Here is a 26,385-nt window from a genome sequence, read left to right on the forward strand (position 1 = left end):
GAGAGAGAGATCCTCCAGAAGTGTAGCAGCAGCCCGCACACCACCACACTGTTTCTATGTATGTGCAGTCACAGTGCAGACAGAGGTTGTAAACATGGCGGCGGACGGGATGGTGCTCACTAACCACGATCATCAGACCCGAGTCGGGATTCTGACGGGTAAGGTGACCGTTTGATGACATGCGATAAAGGGCTTCTGAAACGCATCTCTGTACCGTTTGCCGTCGGTTGCCTGTGCACGTCGGTGTCACGATACTAGCTGTCTTCGCTGCGGAGCGAGCTAATAGTAGCCAGTATGCTAACCGGTTCCGTTGACTGTCATTGCACTAACGTTAGCTGGCCGCCCTTTGACAGGTCGGACAGATGTGAAATTTGCTTTGAAACGGCGTTATTTACATTTCCGTATTGACGTTGAAACGGTATAACTGTATTTAGATCTGAAGGCTGGCTGTCATGTTCTGTGTTTAACTATATATCTGCATGACAGTATAGTGAGCTATTTTATTTAGCGTCAAGTGAGATAGATGGTAGAAATACGGCCGGCGAAGACTTTCAAAATTAGGGGGCTCTTCCTAAGCGAGCATGTGCTGCAGTGGGATTTTTTTTTTTACTAAAATTGGCGCTTTTACTTTGAAAGCAAAGTACCTTTATTCCGCTCTCGTGCTGCTTGTTGTAGTATTGACGTACGGTAGCGTTATATTTTCTAGCAATGTAACGTTAGCGCTACCGAGCCTACATCAGCTGCATTATTCATGTCTCTTTGCAGCGCCGATATGTTGGCCGCTACTGGGGATGTGTTTAATTAGCATTTATTTCATGACTCTTTTGACAGACATCTAACCTGGGCTTTATGTTTGTGCATTTATTTAGCACGGAAAAGTGTATTTATCAATCATAAATCGTGCGTTTGGTCATCGAATTTTATTTTTAAAAAGCTAGTTAGTAGACAGGGCGCAGCGCCAAGGCTAAATTAATTCCTGTGTGCAGGTTGCTTGGGCAGCTTCGCTAATTAGCTGAGCAGATATTCGCCTCTGAGTCGTGCAGAGCAGTACTGGGACCAGTATAGAGTCGTGTGACAGTTACCAGTATCCCTGCTGCCGCCGTGCCCAGGCAGGGGGATACGTGAGAATAATGCTAAGAGGATGCGAGACAGCTGCAGACTGGGGAGCCTCGTGGTTTGATGAGCTAGCACCTCGACTAGCAGCAGCTAATCCTGCTGTCCATCCAGCTGACAACTACCAGCTCCTGTCACGTGTACACACGTTCCCAACCATTTTTTTGTGATCTACGTGGAAATATGTGTTTTTAGCGGGAGGAATTTGTCTCAGGCTCCAAAATGGATTTAAAAATTTGACCTAAGTTAGGTTTAGGTTACATGTACTCAGTTGGCAGTTTATTAAGTACACTTAACGTGACCTAAATCGGCCTTGATCCAACAGTTTTACAATAAATCCTCCTCCATGAAGGTGGTCATTTCCCGTTTTGTTTTTTGTTTTAGATGGTGTAAGCTGTGCTGTTGTTGAACTGGACTATACTGACAGGTGTTCATTGGTGTTTATTTTGTCTACTCCTTATGCTGCACAAATGAGGCCAGACTAAGTAACAAGCAGCTCTCTGTATAATGCAATACAGTCCAACAAACTCCAAAATGATCACACAGGTGAATCAACAGCTCTGTGAAACAGTGACCAACTCGACATTATCGACTTCATGAAGGAGGATTTACTGTAGGACTGTTGGATCAGACTGACTTAGTTTTAGATGGGGCTCTGCACTATTAAACTGTGCAGTGAGTGTATAAAGAGCAAAAGGTTTTGAAAATATGAAATAATATTGACAATGATGGTGATTTTACGTGCCAGGTTCCATAGGCTAATTGTTAAATTAGCACCAGTGAAACACAATATAGGAGATCTGGCCAGCTATAATGTTAAAAGAATAGTGTGATTCCTTGGCAGAAGAGCTGCACTAGTATGAGTTGTGCTAAATTTAGCTGGAATGCTACCAGTAATGACTTTATTAAAGATTGCAGGACACAAAGGGAAAATGTCTTGAAGGACAAGGAAGTAGAGGATATTCTGTAATATTAATGTAAACAAATTATATTAAAATACCTCCCCCAACAATGAATTGGTCCTACAATCATCCAAAGGCTGATAAATCACTGTCCTCCAAGACAGCTTTGAGGCAAACTGTTGCACTGGGTCATGGCCTCTGTGGTCGATTTTTGACAGCATACTGTTGCCGTAAAATGCTCGCTAGGATAATAAATCAATTCAAGTCAAGATACTTTTATTGTCATTTCAACCAATTTCCAAAACCGATTTCTTTGTTCTATTTTGTCAAAGTCTGTTTAATCAAAAATATGATTTAAATACTTTGTTGCAGCCCTCAATATATATAGTTTTGATCTTCAATATAATGGCATTAGCCTCAAAAATCCAATACCAGGCATGATGTTATATTCATTAGAAGTATATTTTTCACTAAATCTATAAATTTACATGTGCAGATGTTTACAGTTTGTGTGTCAAAGCCAATAACTTTTCACAACATTTACCTGGTATAGCTTTGTTTTATTATTTGTCCTCATAAGCTCCAGAAGGTAGACCTCCTCACATTTTGCACATTTCACTGTGAAGGACATATTTTAGAAAATCCCACACTCTTGTGAATAAAATCCCACAATTCGCACTGTATGTAAGACAAAAACCAAGCTCTGAAGTCCAAGGACCATTTCTAGTGATCACCAAGTTTTACTCATCACCTGGACAATACAATCTCTACAGACACTTCCCATCCAACCTGACAGAGCTTGAGAGGATCTGCCAGGAAGAATAGAACAAATTGCACAAATTCATGTGTACAAAGCTGAAGAGGAAGAGGAAAGAGGAAGTTTTAGCTGCTGCCAAAGTAATACTGAATTGAAGCTGCAGTGTGTAAAATGTGAAACATTTGGCAGCATCTATTGGTGAGATTGCAGAATGCACCCTTCTAAGCACTGATTTTTTTGAGAGGAAGAAGGCACTGGCAAGCTGGCTTCCCTGGAGCAAAGTAGTACACTCTATCTGTTCATTTTGCACAATGCTAATCAATTGAATTACTGTACTAATAAGCCAATAAGCCTCATAGCTCATTCTCAGTTAAATCAAAGTTCCAGTGTTGGACACAGTAATCTGTCACAACTGCATATTGCCACAGTTTCCCTTTATTTCCAAACATTTTGTTCTTCAGATTGAATTGGATCAGTTTGGCTGTTTTGGAGTGGTACAAAAAGTTGTTGGAGCATCTCCTTAGTATTAACTGAGGCGCTCTGTTTCTGTAGGAATCCTCTGAATATTTTAAATATGTAATCATAGAAAATGCATCATATTCATGCTGTCTGAACTTCTGTATTTTTTTAGTCAGTGACAGCTGTTTCAAGAACTTGGCTGAAGACAGGAGTGGAGTTAACCTGAAGGACTTGGTCCATGATCCCTCACTGTGAGTCCACTGATGAAGTTTGCACACACGTATTGACATCCATTGTAAACACACTCCCATTACACTCACTGTATCTCTGTCACCTTCTGCAGGCTAGGAGGAGTCATAGCAGCCTACAAGATTGTTCCAGATGAGATCGATGAAATCAAAGTACGTGTCCATGTGTGGAGCTCACTGTTAACCAAATCACTCAGTCAGCAAGAAACAGAATAATATGCTGTGGAAACAGACTGTACTTTAAACACTTTCACTATTTGATAACACACTTGATAACTGAGCTACAGGTCCCTGTGCTGCAGGACTGAGTAAAAACATTAACAGAATCTTCCTTTGATACTTCATGCTTTTCTTTTTTTTTGCTTGTCTAGCTCACATGTCTTATCTTATTAGCATCTAAAGAAACCATTTGTCCATCATTCAGTCATGTTTCCTCAATTTAATGCTTTTTTTTTAGCCACTAAATCCAATGAGAATAGGTTCCTGTGTTGATCCCAGAAGTGAAATTCTTTTTTGAGATTCTGATCAGCACTTTGGAGCTGGCAGGAATTGTCTTTAAGGGAAGGCTTTTGTCACCATTGTATGTTAAACCCAGGTTTTTCTTAGAAACAAAGTGCCTTTATCCATTATGGCCACCTCTTGGGCCTATACTATTCCAAGTGTAAAAGATCGATGATGTAGCTGTTAACTTTGTGTGATTACATGTATACAGGAAACTCTTTTGGAGTGGTGCGATGAACAGGAGCTGAATCTCATTCTCACTACTGGAGGAACTGGCTTTGCACCACGAGATGTTACACCTGAGGTACACACATAGACACTGGCCACAAATCTTCAACAAAATCTTAAATCTAAAAAAAGACATAACTACTAAAGTTTTAACCGTTATAAAAACAAAGAACTGTCTGAAAATTAGCTGAAATGATTTAATGATATATTATAAATCTGAAGAAAAATAATTTGGGACAAACATATTGAAATGTCTTAGTTAACTGAGTCCCTATGTTTGTCCTGTAGGCCACCAGAGAGGTGATAGAGCGAGAGGCCCCGGGTATGGCACTGGCTATGCTGATGGGATCACTCAATGTTACGCCACTAGGCATGCTGTCCAGGTAAATACTTAACATTCTCACTACTCACATAGGCATGCTGTGTACACTGTCTAGTGTATTTTAACCAAATTAATCTGTGTGGTGTCCTCTTCTGCTTTCTATTTTACTGTTTCTAGGCCAGTATGTGGCATTCGTGGTAAAACTCTGATCATCAACCTGCCAGGAAGCAAGAAGGGCTCTCAGGTAATGTTACTCAACTGTTTACTCTACCCTTTTAGACACATATGTACAGTGGGTACGGAAAGTATTCAGACCCCTTTAAATTTTTCACTCTTTGTCATTGCAGCCATTTGCCAAAATCAAAAAAGTTCATTTTATTTCTCATTAATGTACACTCAGCACCCCATCTTGACAGAAAAAAACAGAAATGTAGACATTTTTGCAAATTTATTAAAAAAGAAAAACTGAAATATCACATGGTCATAAGTATTCAGACCCTTTGTAGTGACACTCATATTTAACTCACATGCTGTCCATTTCTTCTGATCCTCCTTGAGATGGTTCTGCTCTTTCATTGGAGTCCAGCTGTGTTTAATTAAACTGATTGGACTTGATTAGGAAAGGCACACACCTGTCTATATAAGACCTTACAGCTCACAGTGCATGTCAGAGCAAATGAGAATCATGAGGTTGAAGGAACTGCCCAAGGAGCTCAGAGACAGAATTGTGGCAAGGCTCAGATCTGGCCAAGGTTACAAAAGAATTTCTGCAGCACTCAAGGTTCCTAAGAGCACAGTGGCCTCCATAATCCTCAAATGGAAAAAGTTTGGGACGACCAGAACTCTTCCTAGACCTGGCCGTCCAGCCAAACTGAGCAATCGTGGGAGAAGAGCCTTGGTGAGAGAGGTAAAGAAGAACCCAAAGATCACTGTGGCTGAGCTCCAGAGATGCAGTAGGGAGATGGGAGAAAGTTCCATAAAGTCAACTATCACTGCAGCCCTCCACCAGTCGGGGCTTTAATTTTAAGCAGTATGTGTGGAGAAAACCAGGCACTGCTCATCACCTGCCCAATACAATCCCTACAGTGAAACATGGTGGTGGGAGCATCATGTTGTGGGGGTGTTTTTCAGCTGCAGGGACAGGACGACTGGTTGCAATTGAAGGAAAGATGAATGCGGCCAAGTACAGAGATATCCTGGAAGAAAACCTCTTCCAGAGTGCTCAGGACCTCAGACTGGGCCGAAGGTTCACCTTTCAACAGGACAATGACCCTAAGCACACAGCTAAAATAACAAAGGAGTGGCTTCGGAACAACTCTGTGACCGTTCTTGACTGGCCCAGCCAGAGCCCTGACCTAAACCCAATTGAGCATCTCTGGAGAGACCTGAAAATGGCTGTCCACCAACGTTCACCATCCAACCTGACAGAACTGGAGAGGATCTGCAAGGAAGAATGGCAGAGGATCCCCAAATCCAGGTGTGATAAACCTGTTGCATCATTCCCAAGAAGACTCATGGCTGTACTGGCTCAAAAGGGTGCTTCTACTCAATACTGAGCACAGGGTCTGAATACTTATGACCATGTGATATTTCAGTTTTTCTTTTTTAATAAATTTGCAAAAATTTCTACATTTCTGTTTTTTTCTGTCAAGGTGGGGTGCTGAGTGTACATTAATGAGAAATAAAATGAACTTTTTTGATTTTGGCAAATGGCTGCAATAACACAAAGAGTGAAAAATTTAAAGGGGTCTGAATACTTTCCGTACCCACTGTATACATCATCAAGTCTGTATGTAATGTGGAATTGTTTGAATCTCTTTGAAAGATGCTAGTATTACATCTACTTTCAGTTGCATATCAACATGTTGAGTGAAATTTAAAGTTTAGGACTTTAATGATCATGTGACACTTTATCATTAAATGAGAATCTTTACAGGACTCTATTGTGCTAAATTCCTATGACCTTTAAATATACCTTCTTGGCTTACAACTTGATTGTTTATCTTTTGTCTTTTAAACATAGTACCCCAATTTAAGAGGTCCAAAAGGAGTGGGACAAATTCAGTGTTAAGTTAACCATAATGTGGCAGTGATTGTTCATCAAAAATCTATAATATATATTTTATACGAAAAAGTTCTTTTTCACTGAGTATGGGAACGTTTACTGTTTAAAAAGTTCAAATTCAAAAGTAATATTTTTAATTATAGATGATTTTTCATTAATATGGACATTTGGTGTTGAAACAGGCTGACAACACCACCTTAGCATATTGTCAACATAAAAATGTTCAAATGACTAATTGAACAAAACAATTGCAAAATTCCACATCCAGCAGCCATGGAGCAACAATGGGACATATTTAGCCCTGTTTGCACCTGATAAATATTGGTTTTCCTCTTGGCCCCAAAGGGAGTATTGATTACCACAGTTACATTATAATAAGTGTAGAGCTCTTACAATCCAACAATTGTCACAGATCAGGAGGTGAATGGCTCTAATCAAAGCCAAGACCTTGTCATCACTGACGTGAAAATATTACTTTTTTTAAGTTGGTGTAAAAAAGCACAGAAGTCATCTTCTCATTTATTAAAGCCAGACTAAATATTGACTTGATACACTGATGAAATCACTTGACAAAATAATGTATCTCACCTAAGTGTTTCAGATTTGTAAATTATACAAATTGACCTATGGCGGTAAAATATTTTGCTCATTTGTAAACAGACTAGTTCAAAGCTGTTACTGTTGCCTATCTTTGATTAAATTTTGGTGTTTTCAGGAGTGTTTTCAATTCATCCTGCCCGCTCTGCCCCATGCCATTGACCTGCTGCGCGAGGCCACAGTCAGGGTTAAATCCACACACGCTGCCCTGGAACAGTTACCATCCCCTTCCCCTCTTATGGCCAACACACACACCAACATACACACCAACACACACACTAACACACACACTAACACACACACCAACACACACACTAACACACACACCAACACACACACTAATACACACACCAACACACACACAATGGAGCGTGGCACCCAGTGCGAGGAGGAGGATGAGGAGGAGGAAGACCGGAGGAGAGGTCGACACACGCACAACCACCATCATCACCAGCACGGCTCATCCCATATCACCGCAGCTGCTATCGCTGCCAAGGTAACTAGTCGACAAGACACAACCAAAGCCAGTGCTTCTGCTGGAAACTTGATGGCAAGCTACTGTACTACAGACAACTGCTGTTCAAATGCTGTAGGCTGCTACAGGACTCCGAAGGAAAAACACACATTTGTGTTCTTAAAATAGGTAGACAGCATGGGATTTCAGGAGGTATATCTCCCAAAAAGAAGTTTCAGTTGTTGCTATATAAAACATTATTAACCCCCTTTCTGTGACTATTAAACCTCATTAATGCATTTATCTGGATATCAAAAATGCATGATGGTGTAAGACTATAAATATAAAAATTGTAATGTGATTGGATTTGCTAGACCAAATCTGCAGGTCTGGCTTTTTGCTCTGGATCTCAGCCACATGTATATATGGTCTGTACATCATGACAGACATGACACCATGACATTATTCTTAAGAATAATGGTGAATGTTCACCTTACTCCACCTCTTCCTGCTATCTCAAGCTGCCTGTCAGAAAGTTACATATGTCCTCTTTTTTGGCAAATGAAAAAGACAGTAAAAAAAAAAAAAACCATTAAAAATGCAAGTGACTGGCATTGGTGGGCATATTGCTATAGGGACCAACAAAGTGATGAAATGCTTTGCAGTAAATCCAGTTTTGATCCCTGAGTCTGCTGCCACACCAGCATACCAGAACAGAACATGCTGTTTTACAGTATTAAAATGTTATCACGATAACAAACCCTGTTTACATTTGAAAGTAAGCTCCCAGGATTGTAGATTTTAGTGGCCATCACAGCTACTTGTTGATGTTTTTTGCTGGATAGTGTTCAGTAGTTTTGCAATGAGCATGTACAGTGGGTACGGAAAGTATTCAGACCCCTTTAAATTTTTCACTCTTTGTGTCATTGCAGCCATTTGCCAAAATCAAAAAAGTTCATTTTATTTCTCATTAATGTACACTCAGCACCCCATCTTGACAGAAAAAAACAGAAATGTAGAAATTTTTGTAAATTTATTAAAAAAGAAAAACTAAGCACACTTTCTGTACCCACTGTAAATCTACTTGTTTTGATGTGAATATGGGTTCTGGGTTTTTTCACAGTTCAAGTGATGTTAGCTCCTGCTACCTCCTGCTTGAAAAGATGACCAAAGTAATAGCCTACAGATTCCTTCATCTCTCATGTGATCTTTGTCCTGCATACCGTGTCAGTCCCTGCTGAGTATCCCTCAACGCTTTGCTTGACTTTGTTAGGTGACCAATCTGCCAGTGTTCCAAACAGTTTTCCATATTGATAAATAAAGCAGCCAGAAATTAAATGATGACAGTACTTATTAATACCATGTGAAATGTCGATGAAATGTCATCATCAATAGAAAGTTCAGGTAAAGAGTGGTTGTTAAAACAAATTGAACACTTGTTGGCGTGCAAGTGTAACATGTGAAAGACTTAGCGGCATCTAGTGGTGAGATTTCAGAATGTAATATTCTGACCCCCCTCATGCCTTACTATCCGTTTCCAGGTAAAATGGTGTGTACAATGGCTGTCACCTTTATAACAGCCAATGTTTAGTTTGAGCGTTCTGGGCTGCAGTAGAAACATGGCAGTGCAACATTGCTCCTTTTGTGAAAGGAGACCTGCTCTCTATGTTGATTTTAAACGGCTCATTCTAAGATTAAGAAAATGCAAAGGTTGGTATTTTCTGGTGATTACACACTTATGACAACATATTTATAAATACAATATTCCACTTATGCTAATAGATGAATCTAAATATTACACATTGAACCTTTAATGTGGACGATCTATATGATTTCTTATGAGTCATAAAGTATCCATAGTTTGGATATAATTACAAGCAATGGAGCAGCTCATTTTTCATTCAAATGTGAACTTTTTAAAGCTTCATAACCATTTCATCTCATTCACCTGTCTGTATATGCCCACATACATCTGTCTGTGTGTGTTTGTACGTGTTCTGCATGCATGTGTCCAGCAGACAAGCCATGTTGTGGTCATGGCTAAGGGGGCTCCCTATCTGCCTGAAAACACACCTGCTCCTCCCATTCATTTCACCTGCTCCTCCACTCATGACCATCAGGTGAGACACTCACACATACACCCATCCCCCTCCTGCCTGAACTCGGTTAATCATGTCTGTTCCGTCACACACTGCTGGGCCCTGTTCTTTATACATGGTTAACTCAGTTTATTTGAATATTGATGCTCTGACACAAACCTGGGTTTTTCTGGAGCTGTTGCTAAATGTATACCTTTCAAAGTGCTGAATTATTCATAATTATTTCAAAATTAACCACAAACCTGAACACATTTTTGGGTATAAACACCCTCTCATTTACTCAAAAAGCACCTATATTCTAAAGGACAAGAGCATAATTAGGAAAACTGATATCATTTAATGTACAGTAATTTTTTCAAGTTTTCACGAAGAGATACCCTCTCCATTTTATATTATCATTGGATCCCTTCTGCGTTGCACAGCTTTTTTTCTTCTCACATATTTAGTTTGTTTTCATTTCCAGCAATGGCCGGCAGCGGCTTATAGTGAAAAAGTACAGATAAATCTACTGTACACCAACAGCAGTTAGTCACAAGCTGGTGAACATAGTTAACAATATTAACTCGCAGCTTAGGACCCAGATATTGGAGCTAATGGAGACCAGAGTTATAAGAATAGTGAATATTCTTTAGATAACCAGAAACAGGCTGACAGTATATAAAAATCCAATGATGGAGTTTTAGGCACAGAAAATCTATGCCATGTATTTGTACCATAAATATATATACTGAAGTAAACACCAGATTCCTCAGTGCTAAGATAATTATTGTGCAACTCCAATATATTTATGCTCTCTAACCAAAATGACATCACAAGTAAGTCATCAGCTCAACTAATAATACTATTGATTATAGATTTGACTTTCTAACCTACTGTGATTACCCTACTCTACAAATGAACTTGTTTATATCTGCCATAATTAACTAATATTTCCTTCAGGAAGGTTATTTGTGTGGTTTTCAAAATTAATGTCAACCCAGATGAATATTATATAATGATTGAAATTATATATTTTTGGGATACTTTCAGTTAATTCAGTTGTGATGTGAAAAATCAATTTGTAGAGACTTGAAACTTGCTGCAGATAGGTAATCCATCACAGTGAACACTAAAGCCCTGTTTATTTGGAACCAGTATTACCTGGAGGTCTCATGTGATTTTGATAACAGGTTCTGTTTGTTCCTAGTCCAACACAACTGTTCCTGTGTATGTATGCAATGTGCTATTCCAATTCAAAAGCCCTATTATTTCTTTCTCAGACTTGGATTTAAATCTCTTTTTTCTTTATCTGATTTAATGGAGCCCACAGTACTCTAAGAACTTTAATATTTGGGGTAGCAGTGAAAGAGCCAACTGAAGAAAGAGCAAGATCAAATCTGGGAATAATCATTTGGCCAGAATTTGCTAATTAAAATTGAGTGAAACACAGACTTTGTTTGCCCCATGTGAATGTGTCATATACTGATGTGGTGGTGAATTCCGAAATCACATGAAATTCCCAGTCACTGATGTTATGCTAAGAAAATCAAACAGTAGGAAAGACCTTATATTCACCTTAAGTAACCACTGAAATACATGTTAATAATTATTTTATAGTAACTTGCATAGCGTCTGATGTGGAGTAAATCACATTTTGTATTACGACAGGAAACATTATTCAAATGGTATTATTGGAGACATACAGTGGGTACGGAAAGTATTCAGACCCCTTTTAAAATTTTCACTCTTTGTGTCATTGCAGCCATTTGCCAAAATCAAAAAAGTTCATTTTATTTCTCATTAATGTACACTCAGCACCCCATCTTGACAGAAAAAAACAGAAATGTAGAAATTTTTGCAAAGTTATTAAAAAAGAAAAACTGAAATATCACATGGTCATAAGTATTCAGACCCTTTGCAGTGACACTCATATTTAACTCACATGCTGTCCATTTCTTCTGATCCTCCTTGAGATGGTTCTGCTCCTTCATTGGAGTCCAGCTGTGTTTAATTAAACTGATTGGACTTGATTAGGAAAGGCACACACCTGTCTATATAAGACCTTACAGCTCACAGTGCATGTCAGAGCAAATGAGAATCATGGGGTCGAAGGAACTGCCCAAGGAGCTCAGAGACAGAATTGTGGCAAGGCACAGATCTGGCCAAGGTTACAAAAGAATTTCTGCAGCACTCAAGGTTCCTAAGAGCACAGTGGCCTCCATAATCCTCAAATGTAAAAAGTTTGGGACGACCAGAACTCTTCCTAGACCTGGACGTCCAGCCAAACTGAGTAATCGTGGGAGAAGAGCCTTGGTGAGAGAGGTAGAGAAGAACCCAAAGATCACTGTGGCTGAGCTCCAGAGATGCAGTAGGGAGATGGGAGAAAGTTCCACAAAGTCAACTATCACTGCAGCCCTCCACCAGTCGGGGCTTTATGGCAGAGGGGCCCGACGGAAGCCTCTCCTCAGTGCAAGACACATGAAAGCCTGCATAGAGTTTGCCAAAAAACACATGAAGGACTCCCAGACTATGAGAAATAAGATTCTCTGGTCTGATGAGACCAAGATTGAACTTTTTGGCATCAATTCTAAGTGGTATGTGTGGAGAAAACCAGGCACTGCTCATCACCTGCCCAATACAATCCCTACAGTGAAACATGGTGGTGGGAGCATCATGTTGTGGGGGTGTTTTTCAGCTGCAGGGACAGGACGACTGGTTGCAATTGAAGGAAAGATGAATGTGGCCAAGTACAGAGATATCCTGGAAGAAAACCTCTTCCAGAGTGCTCAGGACCTCAGACTGGGCTGAAGGTTCATCTTTCAACAGGACAATGACCCTAAGCACACAGCTAAAATAACAAAGGAGTGGCTTCGGAACAACTCTGTGACCGTTCTTGACTGGCCCAGCCAGAGCCCTGACCTAAACCCAATTGAGCATCTCTGGAGAGACCTGAAAATGGCTGTCCACCAACGTTCACCATCCAACCTGACAGAACTGGAGAGGATCTGCAAGGAAGAATGGCAGAGGATCCCCAAATCCAGGTGTGAAAAACTTGTTGCATCATTCCCAAGAAGACTCATGGCTGTACTAGCTCAAAAGGGTGCTTCTACTCAATACTGAGCTCAGGGTCTGAATACTTATGACCATGTGATATTTCAGTTTTTCTTTTTTAATAAATTTGCAAAAATTTCTACATTTCTGTTTTTTTCTGTCAAGATGGGGTGCTGAGTGTACATTAATGAGAAATAAAATGAACTTTTTTGATTTTGGCAAATGGCTGCAATGACACAAAGAGTGAAAAATTTAAAGGGGTCTGAATACTTTCCGTACCCACTGTATATGGACACTTTCCTGTGTGGGTATACATTTTAACTTCTACAGCCCATCTACAGTACCTACCACAAGTAGCAAGTGTACCTAAAATCCTAATGTAATGAAATTAAATGTGGTCAGCAGATTCCTCAAGACAATCAGTTCTACCTTGCTTCAGTACTACTGGAAGCATCAGGATCCTTAGCATCATTGATCCTGCAGGATATGGGTGGTTTTGGTGTCTGTGTTGTCATAACTTGTGAAGAAAGTTCCCCAGGAAAGTTAAATTGCACAAGGAACAAATACAACATGCATGCAAAGCAATCATATACCACGCCCTATTTGTTTTAATAGTATGTTGAAGTAGCAACAGCTTGTTGCTTCACCAGAGTGGCGTTGAAACATGTAGCTTGCATTCCAAAAATCAAGTGTCATGTACACTCAAGTTTAGTTGACAGTAAAACAACTGAAGAAATTCATTGACTAGCATGAAGTGTGTTCGTATGTGTGTGTGTGTGTGTATGTAGATCCCGGACTCGATCATTTCTCGAGGTGTTCAGGTGCTTCCTCGAGATTCTGCCTCTTTAAGCTCCACCCCTTCAGAGTCACCACGGGCAACACAGGCAACCTCCCGCCTTTCCACCGCCTCATGCCCGACACCCAAGGTACACACAAACTTTCATACATGTACACACACAGAAAAGAGCACTAAGAATGCAGAAACGCTGAAACTTAAAATCACTTTCAGCTATTAAAAAAATTACTTCAAAACGATATGTAGCAGTTGCATGAAAATGCAATATTTATAGAGCATGCCAGTTGCATATGCACCATTACACTATAAGTGGTGGAAAGCTGTCTCAGCAGTTACCAAAATGGACAATAAAGGACAGTTCCTGCATGATTGGAGTTTCTGTTTATTTCCTGGATTCCCCAGCCTTTTTATGTCAACATATACCATTTTCCAATGAATTTACCACATATTGTAACAAATTCCCAGTAAAGAAGAGGTTGCTAATTTGATTTCCTAGCTTCAAAAACAAACATTCATTACAGTTATTTCTGAATTTGTTTGGTTCTTGTCTGGTCAAAGTATCATGGTTGGGCATGTTAAATGTGACTCCCAGTCTTTGCTCAATTTGGCTCTCAAATCAGTATGAAGCTGAATGTGAGCCCAATACTACAATCCTGAATTGCAAAGCGTGATTCTCGGCCTCTTGCTCACAGTGATGGATTACCTTTATCAAACATATTAAAAGTCTCGGGACTTGTGTGGTGTTTGGAATTGAATGGGAGTGAATGGCACTGTGAGGTTTGGCAAAACTGAAATGTAAATATCTTCAGTTGTGATACATTCAATAAAAAAAATGTCCCAGGTAATGATATGAAGAGATTTAAAGTGGGAAAGAATGCAAAAACTCAAATTATGCTGGAATTGTCTTAAAGGTGATGTTAAAAATCAGTGTTTTTTGTATTTTCCTCAATTGTAAGGACTACCTGTATTTAAAATAGGCTTACATAATTGACAGGTTGTAGTTCTAATTGCTACTGTTACATTTTGTCACACTTTTTGGTACAGCATCCTCTTTCTAAACTTCTCCTGTTTTAATTTGCAAGTGATCTTGTTTCCTGTCTCAGCACTTCCTCCATTTTTACCTGCTCTCTTATGTTTTTATTTACAAATTATTTTCAGTTGCTTTCATCGTTTTGAATGCCATATAAGGTACCATCAAAAAACTTGACATCCGGGCAAATTTTTCACATTAAAAGCATCAAATGGCAAACTCCTCCCATGTCTGATTCACTTTTAATTTGCTAAGGTGTTAACACTTCCCTCAAGTTGGGTAAGTGAAACTGAGTTTTGAAAATTTCTAGCTACATCAGCAATTGTTTGTGAGTTCTCAGAATTCACTGTAGACAATCTCTGTATTTCCTTTATAGGCTTTTAATCGAAATGTGTAGGAAGTGTTGTGTTTCATTAATGCAGGAAGGGGTTAAGGTAGAGGTGATTGGAATTAGTGAATTAAAAAAAACAAAAAAACAACTATATTTCTGTTAAAAATGGTGAATATGAGATGACTCTTGTATTGATGGAAAGAAACATAATGTTGAATTTACTTATACATAGGGTTACTGATGTGCTTGTTTTGAACGTCACAGCTAGACTTGATGTCACATATTTTTCTATATCTTGTGCACTATCACTAGATAAATTAACATGAAACCTTCTGCCATGTCCTTTTAGGATAAGTATTTAAATCATTCCCTTCATACATTTGCATCGAACAACAACCAAATATAGAACATTTGTGTGTCTTTCTGCAGGTTCAGTCACGATGTGGCAGTAATGAGAACATTCTTAGAGCCAGTAAGTTCAGATTGTGTTTGTGTGTGTCTCTGTATGTACTGTACAGTATCTGTGTGTGTCTCATTGACATGGCAGTCTTTTAAGCACAACTTGCTTCACGGCGGAAAGAAGTAGAAACTTACTGGTATTGCTTATAGTTGTTTATTGATATTTCTTTTACTCAAACACTGATTGTCTTGAATTTTGTACCTGTGTGTATAGGCCACAGTGCAGTGGACATTAGTAAAGTGGCACGACGTCATCGCATGTCCCCCTTCCCATTAACGTCAATGGACAAAGCCTTCATCACTGTTCTAGAGATGACACCTATTCTGGGAATTGAAGTCATTAACTACAGAGGTGGGTCTTCAGACATGCTTGTGTATGTGTATGTACCGTATGTGCAATAGTCATCTGTTTGACTTTGTTGTTTAGTGCTATTTTAGGGACACAGAAGAATATAAACAAACATTGAGTGGTCTGAAGCTGTGTGGTGCTCAAACCCTCAAGCATATACATGCAGTGTAGTTTATATATCACTGTGTGTTTAATGAAATGTTTGTTGTTACGTTATAGTTAGCACTAGACTCAACTGGTGTGGGCTGTTCTCTGCAGATGGTTTGGGTCGGGTACTCGCTCAGGACATCTATGCCAAAGACAACCTTCCTCCATTCCCTGCCTCTGTTAAAGATGGCTACGCTGTACGAGGTAAGACTACTGATTCTGTCGTGTTTTACACCAGGTTTAACACTACATCAGAAGACTTAAATGTCAAACAGGATCCATGAAAATGCCATTACACACCAGCATCCATCTATTTGTTTATGTATATTTATGCTAGCATTAAATCAATTCAACAGCAACATCTTCACAGTACATTATTTAAAGTGTCCTCTTGACTGTCACTGGAAAATTCTAAATCAATAATCATGTTATAGTTTTCATAATTAACCTGGTTAACATCATTATCATTGACCTGTAGCTGCTGATGGCCCAGGAGATCGCTTCATCATGGGAGAGTCACAGGCTGGACAACAGGTCAGCCCAAGCATACTAACACAACATAGAGAAAAAATGTTTAATGGCACCTAGTTAGCAGTAGTTTAACAATACACATTGTATTGTTAAACACAAGCACTAATACAAATTAAAGAGTATGTGACAGGTTTTCATTTTTTAAAAATTCATAATTAATCTGCCTTGAAAATACCCAGATAAAGGATAAATGTTGGTTTTTTATGACAAATTGGCAGAAATGATGAAGAAAGAGTTGCAGTTTCCCAAAACTGCACCACGTGATATGACGTAGGCACAGGGGGAAGTAGAACTTGGCTAATTGTTGCTGGTAGTGGTTATTGAGTGATTGTGTTTTACTATTTTTTTTTTTTTTTTTTTCATTTTTCTGATATACTTAATACCCTTACTCGTGGGATGCCTCAGTCTTTTCCAACCATAATTTAATTACTTGTTCGACCGGGCCGAACAGTATTAACTATAGCCTAACTCACCAGGACACCTGCCCTGTTCTCCACTCATTCTCCTGACACCACAGCTCGATTTCTCTCCTGTGCCCATTGTTTCTTATTCTTGGCTGCCCATGCTCTCTCTCATTTCTGACAGGATCAAAATTATATGGTTGTGGTCTGTTTGTATATTTGTGAACAGACATTTTGAAGTTCATCAGTTTCATGGTCCATTGTCTGTGATTGTTCAGACGCTAGCTTGTTTACCACATTTTACATCATAGTCTTTTGATACGAAAGTGAATTTTTTCAGAAAGCTGTCTCCTACAGCCAATCCAGTGAATATTAAATATTTTTTCCCACCAAAATCATAAATCCAGTGACTTTTCCTACACTCTGGTGAAATGGTTACTCCAACCTGTCATGTGCTCTTTAAGTTTGACCACTACACTGACTACTCTTAACACTGCTAAATAAATATTCTACCTTACCCAGTTGTAGCAGTTTTATTAATGGTGTTACTAGAAGTACTATGGGTCTTGTTTTAACGTTGCATGCACAGACAGTGATTGTGTGGGCCATATTGTTTCATGTATGTGCAGCAGCAGAAAGTGGAAAGGAGCTGGACTAGGGGAAATTTAGATTAGAGGCTGTAATGATTAATAAATATATTCTCAACCAGTCATATCACTGGTCTTCTTGCTGTGAGATAGCTGTGCCAATCACAGTGAAGTTAAACATGCTTTTAGAAGTATTTGCAATTTAATTAAAAATCCAAACCAAACTTCACTCTTCTGAAGTTCTGTTAAAGTGAAGTTCTTTGTGGTTGGATTTCACAGTTATTGAGGCCACGGTGGATATACTCAAAACTTAAGAAAATGTTTTTAAATTAATTAAATTAATTACGATTCAGGACCCACCTGAATGTTACAGCAAAGGATGAAAATTCGTAATGGGTGTCACCGCTGGTGCAAAAATGCATTAGTTCCAACTGTTGACTGATGAGCAAAAGTGTAATTTTAATCATTTAAAATTAAATCTCAAACTGTGTACACTTAGCACTACCATTTATTTCTTAAGTAAATATGTCAGTGCATGAAATCCATTATACCAGAAACACTTGACAACCATCAGACTCCATACTGTGTGCGTGTGTGTGTGTGCTTGTGTGTAGCCCACCCATACAGTGATGCCAGGTCAGGTGATGAGGGTGACAACCGGGGCTCCAATTCCTTGCGGAGCTGATGCTGTCGTCCAAGTAGAAGATACAGAACTGCTGAGGGAGTCTGAGGATGTAAGCACAAGTCTGCTTTTTGTGCTTGATAGTGCGCTCAGTCACTGCATTACATCACTGCTGTGTATGGACTGTATATGTTTTGTTAGCAGGGATGCTGATATTGACAGTGTGTTTGTTACAGGGCACAGAGGAGTTGGAGGTTAGGATTATGGTCCAGGCTCGGCCTGGGCAGGACATCAGGTAAAAAGCAAATAGCTATAAGAACCAAGTGGAAGCTAATTCCGATCAAAGCTACTGTGGAATACCCCCACCTAATTATGCATGTTAAAAGTTTGTGTATGTCTGCAGGCCAATAGGTCACGACATCAGGCGAGGGGAATGTGTCCTGGCTAAAGGGACACACATGGGTCCATCAGAGATTGGCCTGTTGGCTACAGTGGGAGTGACTGAGGTCAACGTGCACAAGTTCCCTGTGGTGGCTGTCATGTCCACCGGAAATGAGGTATACACATAAACAGATACCAATAATTGCTTTTCCTACACATTTGTATATTTGCTTTTGTTTTGGTTTGCTACTGAATCAAGATGCCAGTTGAATTTATATGTGTGCTTTTGTGTATAGCTACTGAATCCAGAGGATGACCTCCACCCAGGAAAGATCAGAGATTCAAACCGCTCCACTCTTCTAGCCACCATCCAGGAACACGGTTACCCCACTATCAACTTGGGCATTGTTGGAGACAAGTAGGAGCATTTTAGCTTTATACAACAAACTAGTCTGTCATTGTTGCAATCACATCGTTCTATTTTGACAAGGTCTGTCATAAATTAACAAAATAAATATGAAGTGTTTTATTTTCAGTGTGGGAAATGAAGTTTGAAAAAGTGGTCAACCCATCATAGTTTTGGGTGTCAAACTAATATCAATAGGGTCATTTCTCCAAGCCATAGAAAATGTTGTACAGCTGTTTTTGTAGGATGCTGTGTCTCCTTGTGTTTGCAGCCCTGATGACCTGCTGTCCGCTCTCCATGAGGGAATCAGTCGTGCCGATGTCATCATCACCTCAGGAGGTGTGTCAATGGGAGAGAAGGTAAACTCTTTTCTGTTTCAAGATGAGATGCAGATAAAAGCAGTTGATTCGAAGGTAAGTTTTACAGGGTTATTGTTCCCCACGTCTTTGTGTTTGTGTGTCTGTCAGGACTATCTAAAGCAGGTGCTCGATATTGACCTTCATGCTCAGATCCACTTTGGACGAGTCTTTATGAAGCCAGGGTAAGACGAGGCAGGGGATAGAGTCTGGCTGGGGGGTATTTAAAATCCAGGGGGATGCCATTTTTACTTATTGTCTTTTGTTTGAAATAAGAACCACTTCCTTTTTCTTATTATTCTTACTACTAAAGCTTGTCCTGCTACTTATACCACACACATGATACTGATTCAATTTCAGTTTTACTGTTGATGATAGTGCTATTACCAGTGCTACAGCTACTAAGTGTGCGTTTCTGTTCTTCAGTCTTCCTACTACCTTTGCTACAGTCGACATTGATGGATCACGAAAACTCATCTTTGCTCTGCCAGGTACATTTATGTCTGTAGTAACTGTGTGTTGTTTTGGGGTTGTGAGTGTGTCTCCTTGTTGGCCAAACTCTTGAACCTTCTCTGATCAACTTCCCCCAGAAGCCATTTCAAAACATATGGCATATGCCACCAAAACAGTAGGCAGAGTGTAGGAAGAGAGTCAAGGAGAGTGGTAGCACATAACAAGATGCAATTTGTTTTCAAATGGTAAATAATGTATGTGTTTGTTTGGACAAGACTTCTTTTCTAATACATAAATCAGGCATTTGCATGATACCTAAATGAAACTTCGAGTAGAAACTGTGTTTTAAATACAGAATAAAAAGGATGTTAAACGAAACCAACAGGAGACTGACTTTTTTGCTTTAACTGCTCTTATTTCTTTTGAGTAATCTGCAACTTTAAAGCTACTCCAACTGCAGCTCAAACGCTACAGCATTTAGTAACTGGTACATACATATTAGTGTGAGTTGCAGCTTAAATTTCATTGGGCAGAGGAAAACTATGCCAAACCATCATTCACATATTGGCAGAGGTGGGACATAATTGGGCCATAGTTCTATTGTTTGAGATAAACATTCTAGCAGGGTGGCAATTAGACCTCCAGGATGTGTGTTCGGACAGTCTGACTTGAGCCAAGGTTGGCTGCCCAGACTTACTCAGCAAACCAGAGTTCTTGGCTCTGTGGTCGACACAACTTGTTTTTGTCAGTTTGTATGAATCTTATTTGGCAAGTCTCTTTGATCCATTGTTACCCAGAAGACACTTTTGTGCATAGACCCACAGAGATATGCCCATGTACATGGTGGCTATTCTTATTGCAGTCATTCTCTCATCTAAGTAGGACACTGCCATGTCATGCAGCTTATTTTTGGTGTGCTGGAATTCAAATTGCGATAGCATTGGCATTATAAAGCTTCTATGGCTAAGAGGAGTAATAGTGGCTTTACTACTACTTTAATACTAACTGGAAGAACAGACATTCCGGTACTGCTGCGGGAAATGTCGAAAGTTTAAAGTTTGATTAAACTTATGTTATAGGTTAGGTCTGCAGACAGTCCCTTGTTCATCTCCATCTCTTTCTTACATAGGCAAGTGCAATACAGCAACATTATTAATGCAAATGGAGACAAGGCAGACATAGATCAGACATTAGTGTAACTTTAAACTATAGATAATGCATGTATATATCTAGTAATATAAGGATTTTATAGCTCAGTTGTTCCCAGCTTTTCCTTCCAGTGCTGTGTTGTTTTCTAGGTAACCCAGTGTCTGCAGTGGTGACATGTAACCTGTTTGTCATTCCTGCTCTGAGGAAGATGCAGGGCATTCTGGACCCTAGACCTACTATTATTAAAGCTAGGGTAAGAGATGCACACACACACACATACACACGCACACAGGGTACAGTATCAGTAATTCACAGGGTTAAATTGATGATCCATTAAGCTAAGTGTGAAGGCACTCCTTCAACCTGGTAACAAGCTCCAAGGCACCTTTACGTGGAGAAGCACAAGCACATTTATTTGTTAAAAAACATCCTTCCAGTAGATCAGTAACCTATCACATTATTATGAAGGCTGTGCACAGATATTTAGGGGCACAGGTGCTCAAGCTAAAAAAATGGTACCCCTCTCATCAGAGTTACCTAGTGTAGTGCATATTTGATGTATGTACTCAGTACAGTCTCTTTAATAGTCAGTATTTGTACATAAAAGAACAGGCCACAAGAAAGATAGCAAGGGCACAATATGCATAAATTAGTAGACTAAACAATAAATAGCCCCTCAAAATAAGTAATACAAGTATATTTAATATGTAAATACATGCTATCAATGACTGCAAATACTGTAATGTAGGCCTAACTTCACTAAGGCTGATTCAGTTATAATACTGACTAACAAGGTTACTGTCTGTGATTTTTGAATCACTACATTATTTTATGTAGTTAAAATAAGATGTAAGCCTCAGATAGGATTTGAATCTGAATATTACCATGTAGCTACAGTGAGATTAGATGAACGGTTAAACTTTCAAATGTGAGCTTGTAATATTCCCTAAGTGTTGTGTTAAAATGACATCAGTTGGCTTGTGTCAGTAGATGTCGTGTCAGTAGTATGAATAGATCATTACTAGGCTATAACGTGTAAACTTGTACTAGGCTATGACATGTAAACAGTGCAGAAATAATATAGTGGATGTGTTATTTAAGCAGTGCTTTGGGCTGTACCCTAAAACATTGTTAGTTATAACCTTTAGCCTATCAGTTAAGTTGTGGATCAAGCTGATCATTTCTATGCCATGTCAGAGTGAAGGCTCTGATATGCAAATATGATCACATACACTATTAACCATGTTAATGCATATTTATTTGTTTAGCTTTCCTGACAAAGAGCTAAAAGAGCTTGATCATTTTCATTGACAAGGTTTCTTTTTCATTTTTTCACAACAGTGGAAATGAATTCACAGTAGTAGCCCATCCCAATATTACAAATTTCGCACAAGGAACATGTGGATGCTCGTTATTCACTGTCCCTTTTAACAGAAACGTACCTGTTGTTGATGCCAATAACATTTATCTTAGCATAATGACAGGGAACACTTTGTGAGGTCTGGTTTTAGTTTTATCATTTTAGCTGGTCCTCACTTCCTGACCCACCTTCAAAGGGCTGTTTGAGGGTCAAGATTTGGTTTAAGGGTTCAGGTTAGAATAAAGTTTATGTTAGGGTTGCGGTTAGGCATTTAGTGTGACTATGGAATGCATTATGCCAATGAGTGTCTTTACAAAGATAGCCGTACAAACATGTTTGCATGTATTTCAGCTTTCCTGTGATGTTAAACTGGATCCCAGACCAGAGTACCACCGCTGTATTCTCACTTGGCATCATCAAGAGCCACTGCCCTGGGCGCAGAGCACAGGTATATATACACACACTGTCAAGTTTCCATAACTTAAGGAGGGATTATGAGGACTTCACTTTATTACTTACATTTCCTGGAGATCTACCATAACATTAACCATCATTGCTAACCTTAAACCACGTCTTCACTCTAAAATTAAATGATTTACATTTTGGGAACTTGCTTTTTGTCCACATCAGGATGTCGAGTTCCCAGAATGTGACTGTGTAAACAGAGTTATGTCCCCACAATATGTGTACACCTATACACTGACTGACTCAGACGTTCTTAATTTCTTTCTAGGCAACCAAGTATCCAGCAGGCTAATGTCAATGCGTAGTGCCAATGGCCTGTTGATGTTACCTCCTAAAACAGAGCAGTATGTGGAACTGCATAAAGGCGAGGTTGTGGATGTCATGGTCATTGGACGGCTATGATGCAGGTACGTGACACTCTCATCTGTTGTATTCACCTGTAGTTATACAAGAGACTTGTACTTATAATGCCCCACAATTTGTTTTCTCCCCAGACTTCAATGTCACTCTATACCGATTACCAAGGCAGTGCCAGGTCTTCCTGTCAGGACAGGAAACAGGCGAGGGCAGGAAGTGATGCATGTCTACCTGGTCGCCATTAGCTGTGATGTCATATGCAACAGCCAATCGGAGCCAGCGCAGGCTGAATCCTCATTGGTCTGCTCTGAGGAGATCACTGTATTTCAATGGAGAAAAATGTGAAAAAATATATAAAATATGAGATTTATTCTGTAATATTATTATCCTGATGATAATTATTATTAATATTCTTAATTAATATTCTATTTATTATTATTATCATGGTTCTGATTGAATATTATCATCTTAGTAGTAATCATACCCTCTTCTCTCCTGTTAATTTTATTTGTGCGTTCAACATTTTTTCCTGGTAGATATAGAGATGTAAAGACTTCATCCACTCCTCCTGACCTTTTTTCCCCTTTTTCTCTCCCTCCTCTCTCTTCTTCTTTTTCTAAGTCTTTTTCTGCTCTGGCATTCTGTATTCAGATATAGAAAGTCCTTGATAACCGGTCCCTGCAGTATCTCTACATCCCTTCCTGGAACTGACCCTAACATCAGTACTGACAGATACATGAACTTAAACTGTGTAAAGATATCATTTGATTGAAACTGCTGATATAATTTGTGCCAGCACAGTAAATATGACTTTTTTGCCAAAAATGGAAAAAAATACAAGGATTGTTTGTATTTATTTTTTGTGTAGATATAACACTCTTAAACCATGCTGAGACACTAAAACCCATCACAACTCAATGAAAGCCATTAAACTCCTCTAGGTGAGTCAATGGCTCAGCTTTAAGGCAGGGTAAGTCAGGACTTAAACCCTCCCTCATCACACTGAAATTTGTTTGCTGGATTTCTCTGCTCTGACATCAAATATGTATTAAAATATGATACATAATGACTTTTAAGATTTATATCACAGGTGGGCCTATAGTGGCATTATCAGTACTACTCTAACCCTGCATTCAAATGGTGGTTGATTGACATAAGTTTAAGTTTTACACCATAACCGTATGTTACAAAATTAAAATACTTATACAGTCTTTGATAAATGTTTCTTTGCATTTTTAAATCGGCTAATTGATAGTGAAGACTATAGTTTTCGTATTGTCTTAAAATCCTAAGAAAAGACTAAAACCAATAATATGTCAAGACAGTCTCTCAGTACTGTCTGACATTCCTATCCTATCTAGTAGCTTTTAACCATGAGCCAACTTGTTCCTGCTAAAGGTGAAAATCTTGAACATTTCAGGAAATACTCATATTTTCATTGTAGCTCTAAGTTGGATGAAATGATTAGAATCTCACCTGTCTGCTTGTTAAATATGAAGCTACAAGCAGCAGATTGGACTGTTTGCTAAAATTTGCAACAACGCAAAAAAAGTTTTTTTCTTTCAATGGATTCAACAAAAAGAAATGTGTTCATTAGTAAAGACATGCTGGTAGGTAGGGTTTGTTACTCTCAGACAGAGCTTTATTGCACATAGGCAGAAGGCACATGGTCCTTGTTGGTAGGATTATTTTATTGTTGATTTAAGTCTTTTCATGGAATTTGCGGACTCTTAAGAGAAATACAGAATATTGTCATCTTTTCAGTAGCCGAAGAATACTATACTATGTTCACAACTCATCTCAAAGGCTGGCTTCTTTTTGGCTAATCAAGAACTTACACTTCCCCCCAGTTGTTACCCATAAACAATGCATGCAAATATGAATGAAAGATAGTGAATGAATCGTGGCATATTACCAACTCAGAGAAAACTCCAACCCATTGTCAATTGAAAGCAGGGTGTCACATTCAGGTGCTCATAAACTACACAACTGGTGTATTTCTACCATGACAGTGTTAAGGTGCTTGTTAAAGTCAAAAATATGAATATAGTTCAAGGCTAAAAATCAAATTACATTGCTTGACTGCTTTTCTCTCAATGTACTGTATGTAGTCTGAGCAACACTGAGACATAGAGAAAACCTTGTTAGATATTTAGCCCACTACAAAAGCTTAGTTCACTCCTAGTGTTAACAAACTAGTAGACTTGTTGGCAGCAGTATCCAGTTGATCAAAACACTGACCTTAAATTGTTTACCATCATATGCAGTCTTTGAGTCCCAGTCATTCACCAGTGCATTAAATCTCAACCCTGTTAGTTCCTCTGTTGTGCTTAATGTGATCAGTGCTAAACAAATCAATTTGGTCAAAGGTCTAATGCTGCATTGAGGTCATATAGAATAACTTGTACTTGCACTTATTTGAATATAATGGTACTTAGTGACACCAAGATGACTTATGTTATTCCTAGATGTCAGTGACTGCTGCTGATTTCATTTCTTACTTTAACAAGTATGAAGTCAGCATTGTTTTCAGACAAGGGGCATGTCTGCTATTTTTCTTTTATGACCTGAATACTGCATTAATCAGTATTTCTGACCTATGAACTCTCTTTATAGGCTGCTGCAGTCTTTCTCACCTATTCCCTTATTCTTCCCCCTTCTCATCTTGCTCTTTTCATCCCCACTTTCCTCACACTTGCATGCCCATAAAGGGGGCGTGCCTTTCTCTTTGGGCAGGTTTGATTCCAGGTGTGAGATCAGGGTGCAGCACATGGGTGTGGTTTCTGCTTTGACTAAGTGTTGCATTTATGGTGATTTGATATTGGTGAGTAAGAAGAGCTTTCAAAGTCCAGGCTCTGGTACCAACACCGTCTTCTCTGTTATTCCTCTAACTCAGATGTCAGAACCTTCCCAGTTACCTCAAATGCACCATATATTTAACAGTGGCTCATGCTGAGTTCATGTTATGTAAGACAAAGTGTAAATACAGGGTGACATTAATTAATTGGAAGGCCCATGTCTAAATTGCTTACAAAAGAATTATATTAATATACCTTACTGCATTAATTTTTTCCCACATTTGGCAGCTCATGTTTATGGTAAACCCATTATGACATGAACACAGCATCAAAGCATGTCCTGGCACCTGCCCAAGGAGGACCGGTCAAACCCAGATAGATGAATTTGAGTAAGAAGAAGCAGGTTATTGTTAAACTGCCTTTGTACTGAGTGATTCGTAACAATGGACTGAACTCAGTCACACTGCACACACTATAAACTATGACCAGCACTTGTAATGAAGCAATGACACAGCATTCTACTACTACTGTATAAATACAATGAAGAGGATGTTTTTTTCTGTAATGATATTAAAATTGACGAATTAATAAAAATAATACTGATTATTCTGTATCTCGTTTGCATAAGTCAC

General features: G+C 39.0%; 1 protein-coding gene across 6 annotated transcripts; it reads left to right on the top strand.

The window, feature by feature from the left end:
* Nucleotides 1–26,315, top strand: gphna (gephyrin a). 6 transcript variants are annotated; one of them, XM_026298828.1, is made up of 24 exons: nucleotides 1–158; nucleotides 3,404–3,482; nucleotides 3,575–3,632; nucleotides 4,192–4,284; nucleotides 4,497–4,591; nucleotides 4,708–4,774; nucleotides 7,311–7,688; nucleotides 9,662–9,766; nucleotides 13,564–13,701; nucleotides 15,362–15,404; nucleotides 15,606–15,743; nucleotides 15,960–16,091; nucleotides 16,366–16,421; nucleotides 18,021–18,140; nucleotides 18,265–18,323; nucleotides 18,432–18,585; nucleotides 18,706–18,827; nucleotides 19,087–19,174; nucleotides 19,283–19,356; nucleotides 19,598–19,662; nucleotides 20,923–21,026; nucleotides 22,485–22,581; nucleotides 22,867–23,005; nucleotides 23,093–26,315. In XM_026298828.1, the coding sequence occupies exons 1-23, from the start codon at nucleotides 95–97 to the stop codon at nucleotides 22,998–23,000; spliced, it is 2,463 nt and encodes an 820-aa protein (XP_026154613.1). In that variant the 5' UTR covers nucleotides 1–94; the 3' UTR covers nucleotides 23,001–23,005; nucleotides 23,093–26,315. The 6 variants fall into 6 exon arrangements, with proteins under 6 accessions (XP_026154613.1, XP_026154622.1, XP_026154632.1 ...); XM_026298837.1 differs by having other exon boundaries at nucleotides 15,999–16,091; XM_026298847.1 differs by having other exon boundaries at nucleotides 9,665–9,766; nucleotides 15,999–16,091.
* Nucleotides 26,316–26,385: the final 70 nt, after the last annotated feature.

Source organism: Mastacembelus armatus, chromosome 22, assembly GCF_900324485.2.
Source record: "Mastacembelus armatus chromosome 22, fMasArm1.2, whole genome shotgun sequence".
Lineage (NCBI taxonomy): Eukaryota > Metazoa > Chordata > Actinopteri > Synbranchiformes > Mastacembelidae > Mastacembelus > Mastacembelus armatus.

What these genes read in the sequence shown, in the direction of transcription:
- gphna (XM_026298802.1), top strand. Translation starts at nt 95, where the DNA reads ATGGCGGCGGACGGGATGGTGCTCACTAACCACGATCATCAGACCCGA. An exon ending in ACTCATCTTTGCTCTGCCAG is followed by an intron (nt 19,663 to 20,922) that starts GTACATTTATGT and finishes GTTGTTTTCTAG; the next exon opens with GTAACCCAGTGTCTGCAGTG. An exon ending in CTACTATTATTAAAGCTAGG is followed by an intron (nt 21,027 to 22,484) that starts GTAAGAGATGCA and finishes CATGTATTTCAG; the next exon opens with CTTTCCTGTGATGTTAAACT.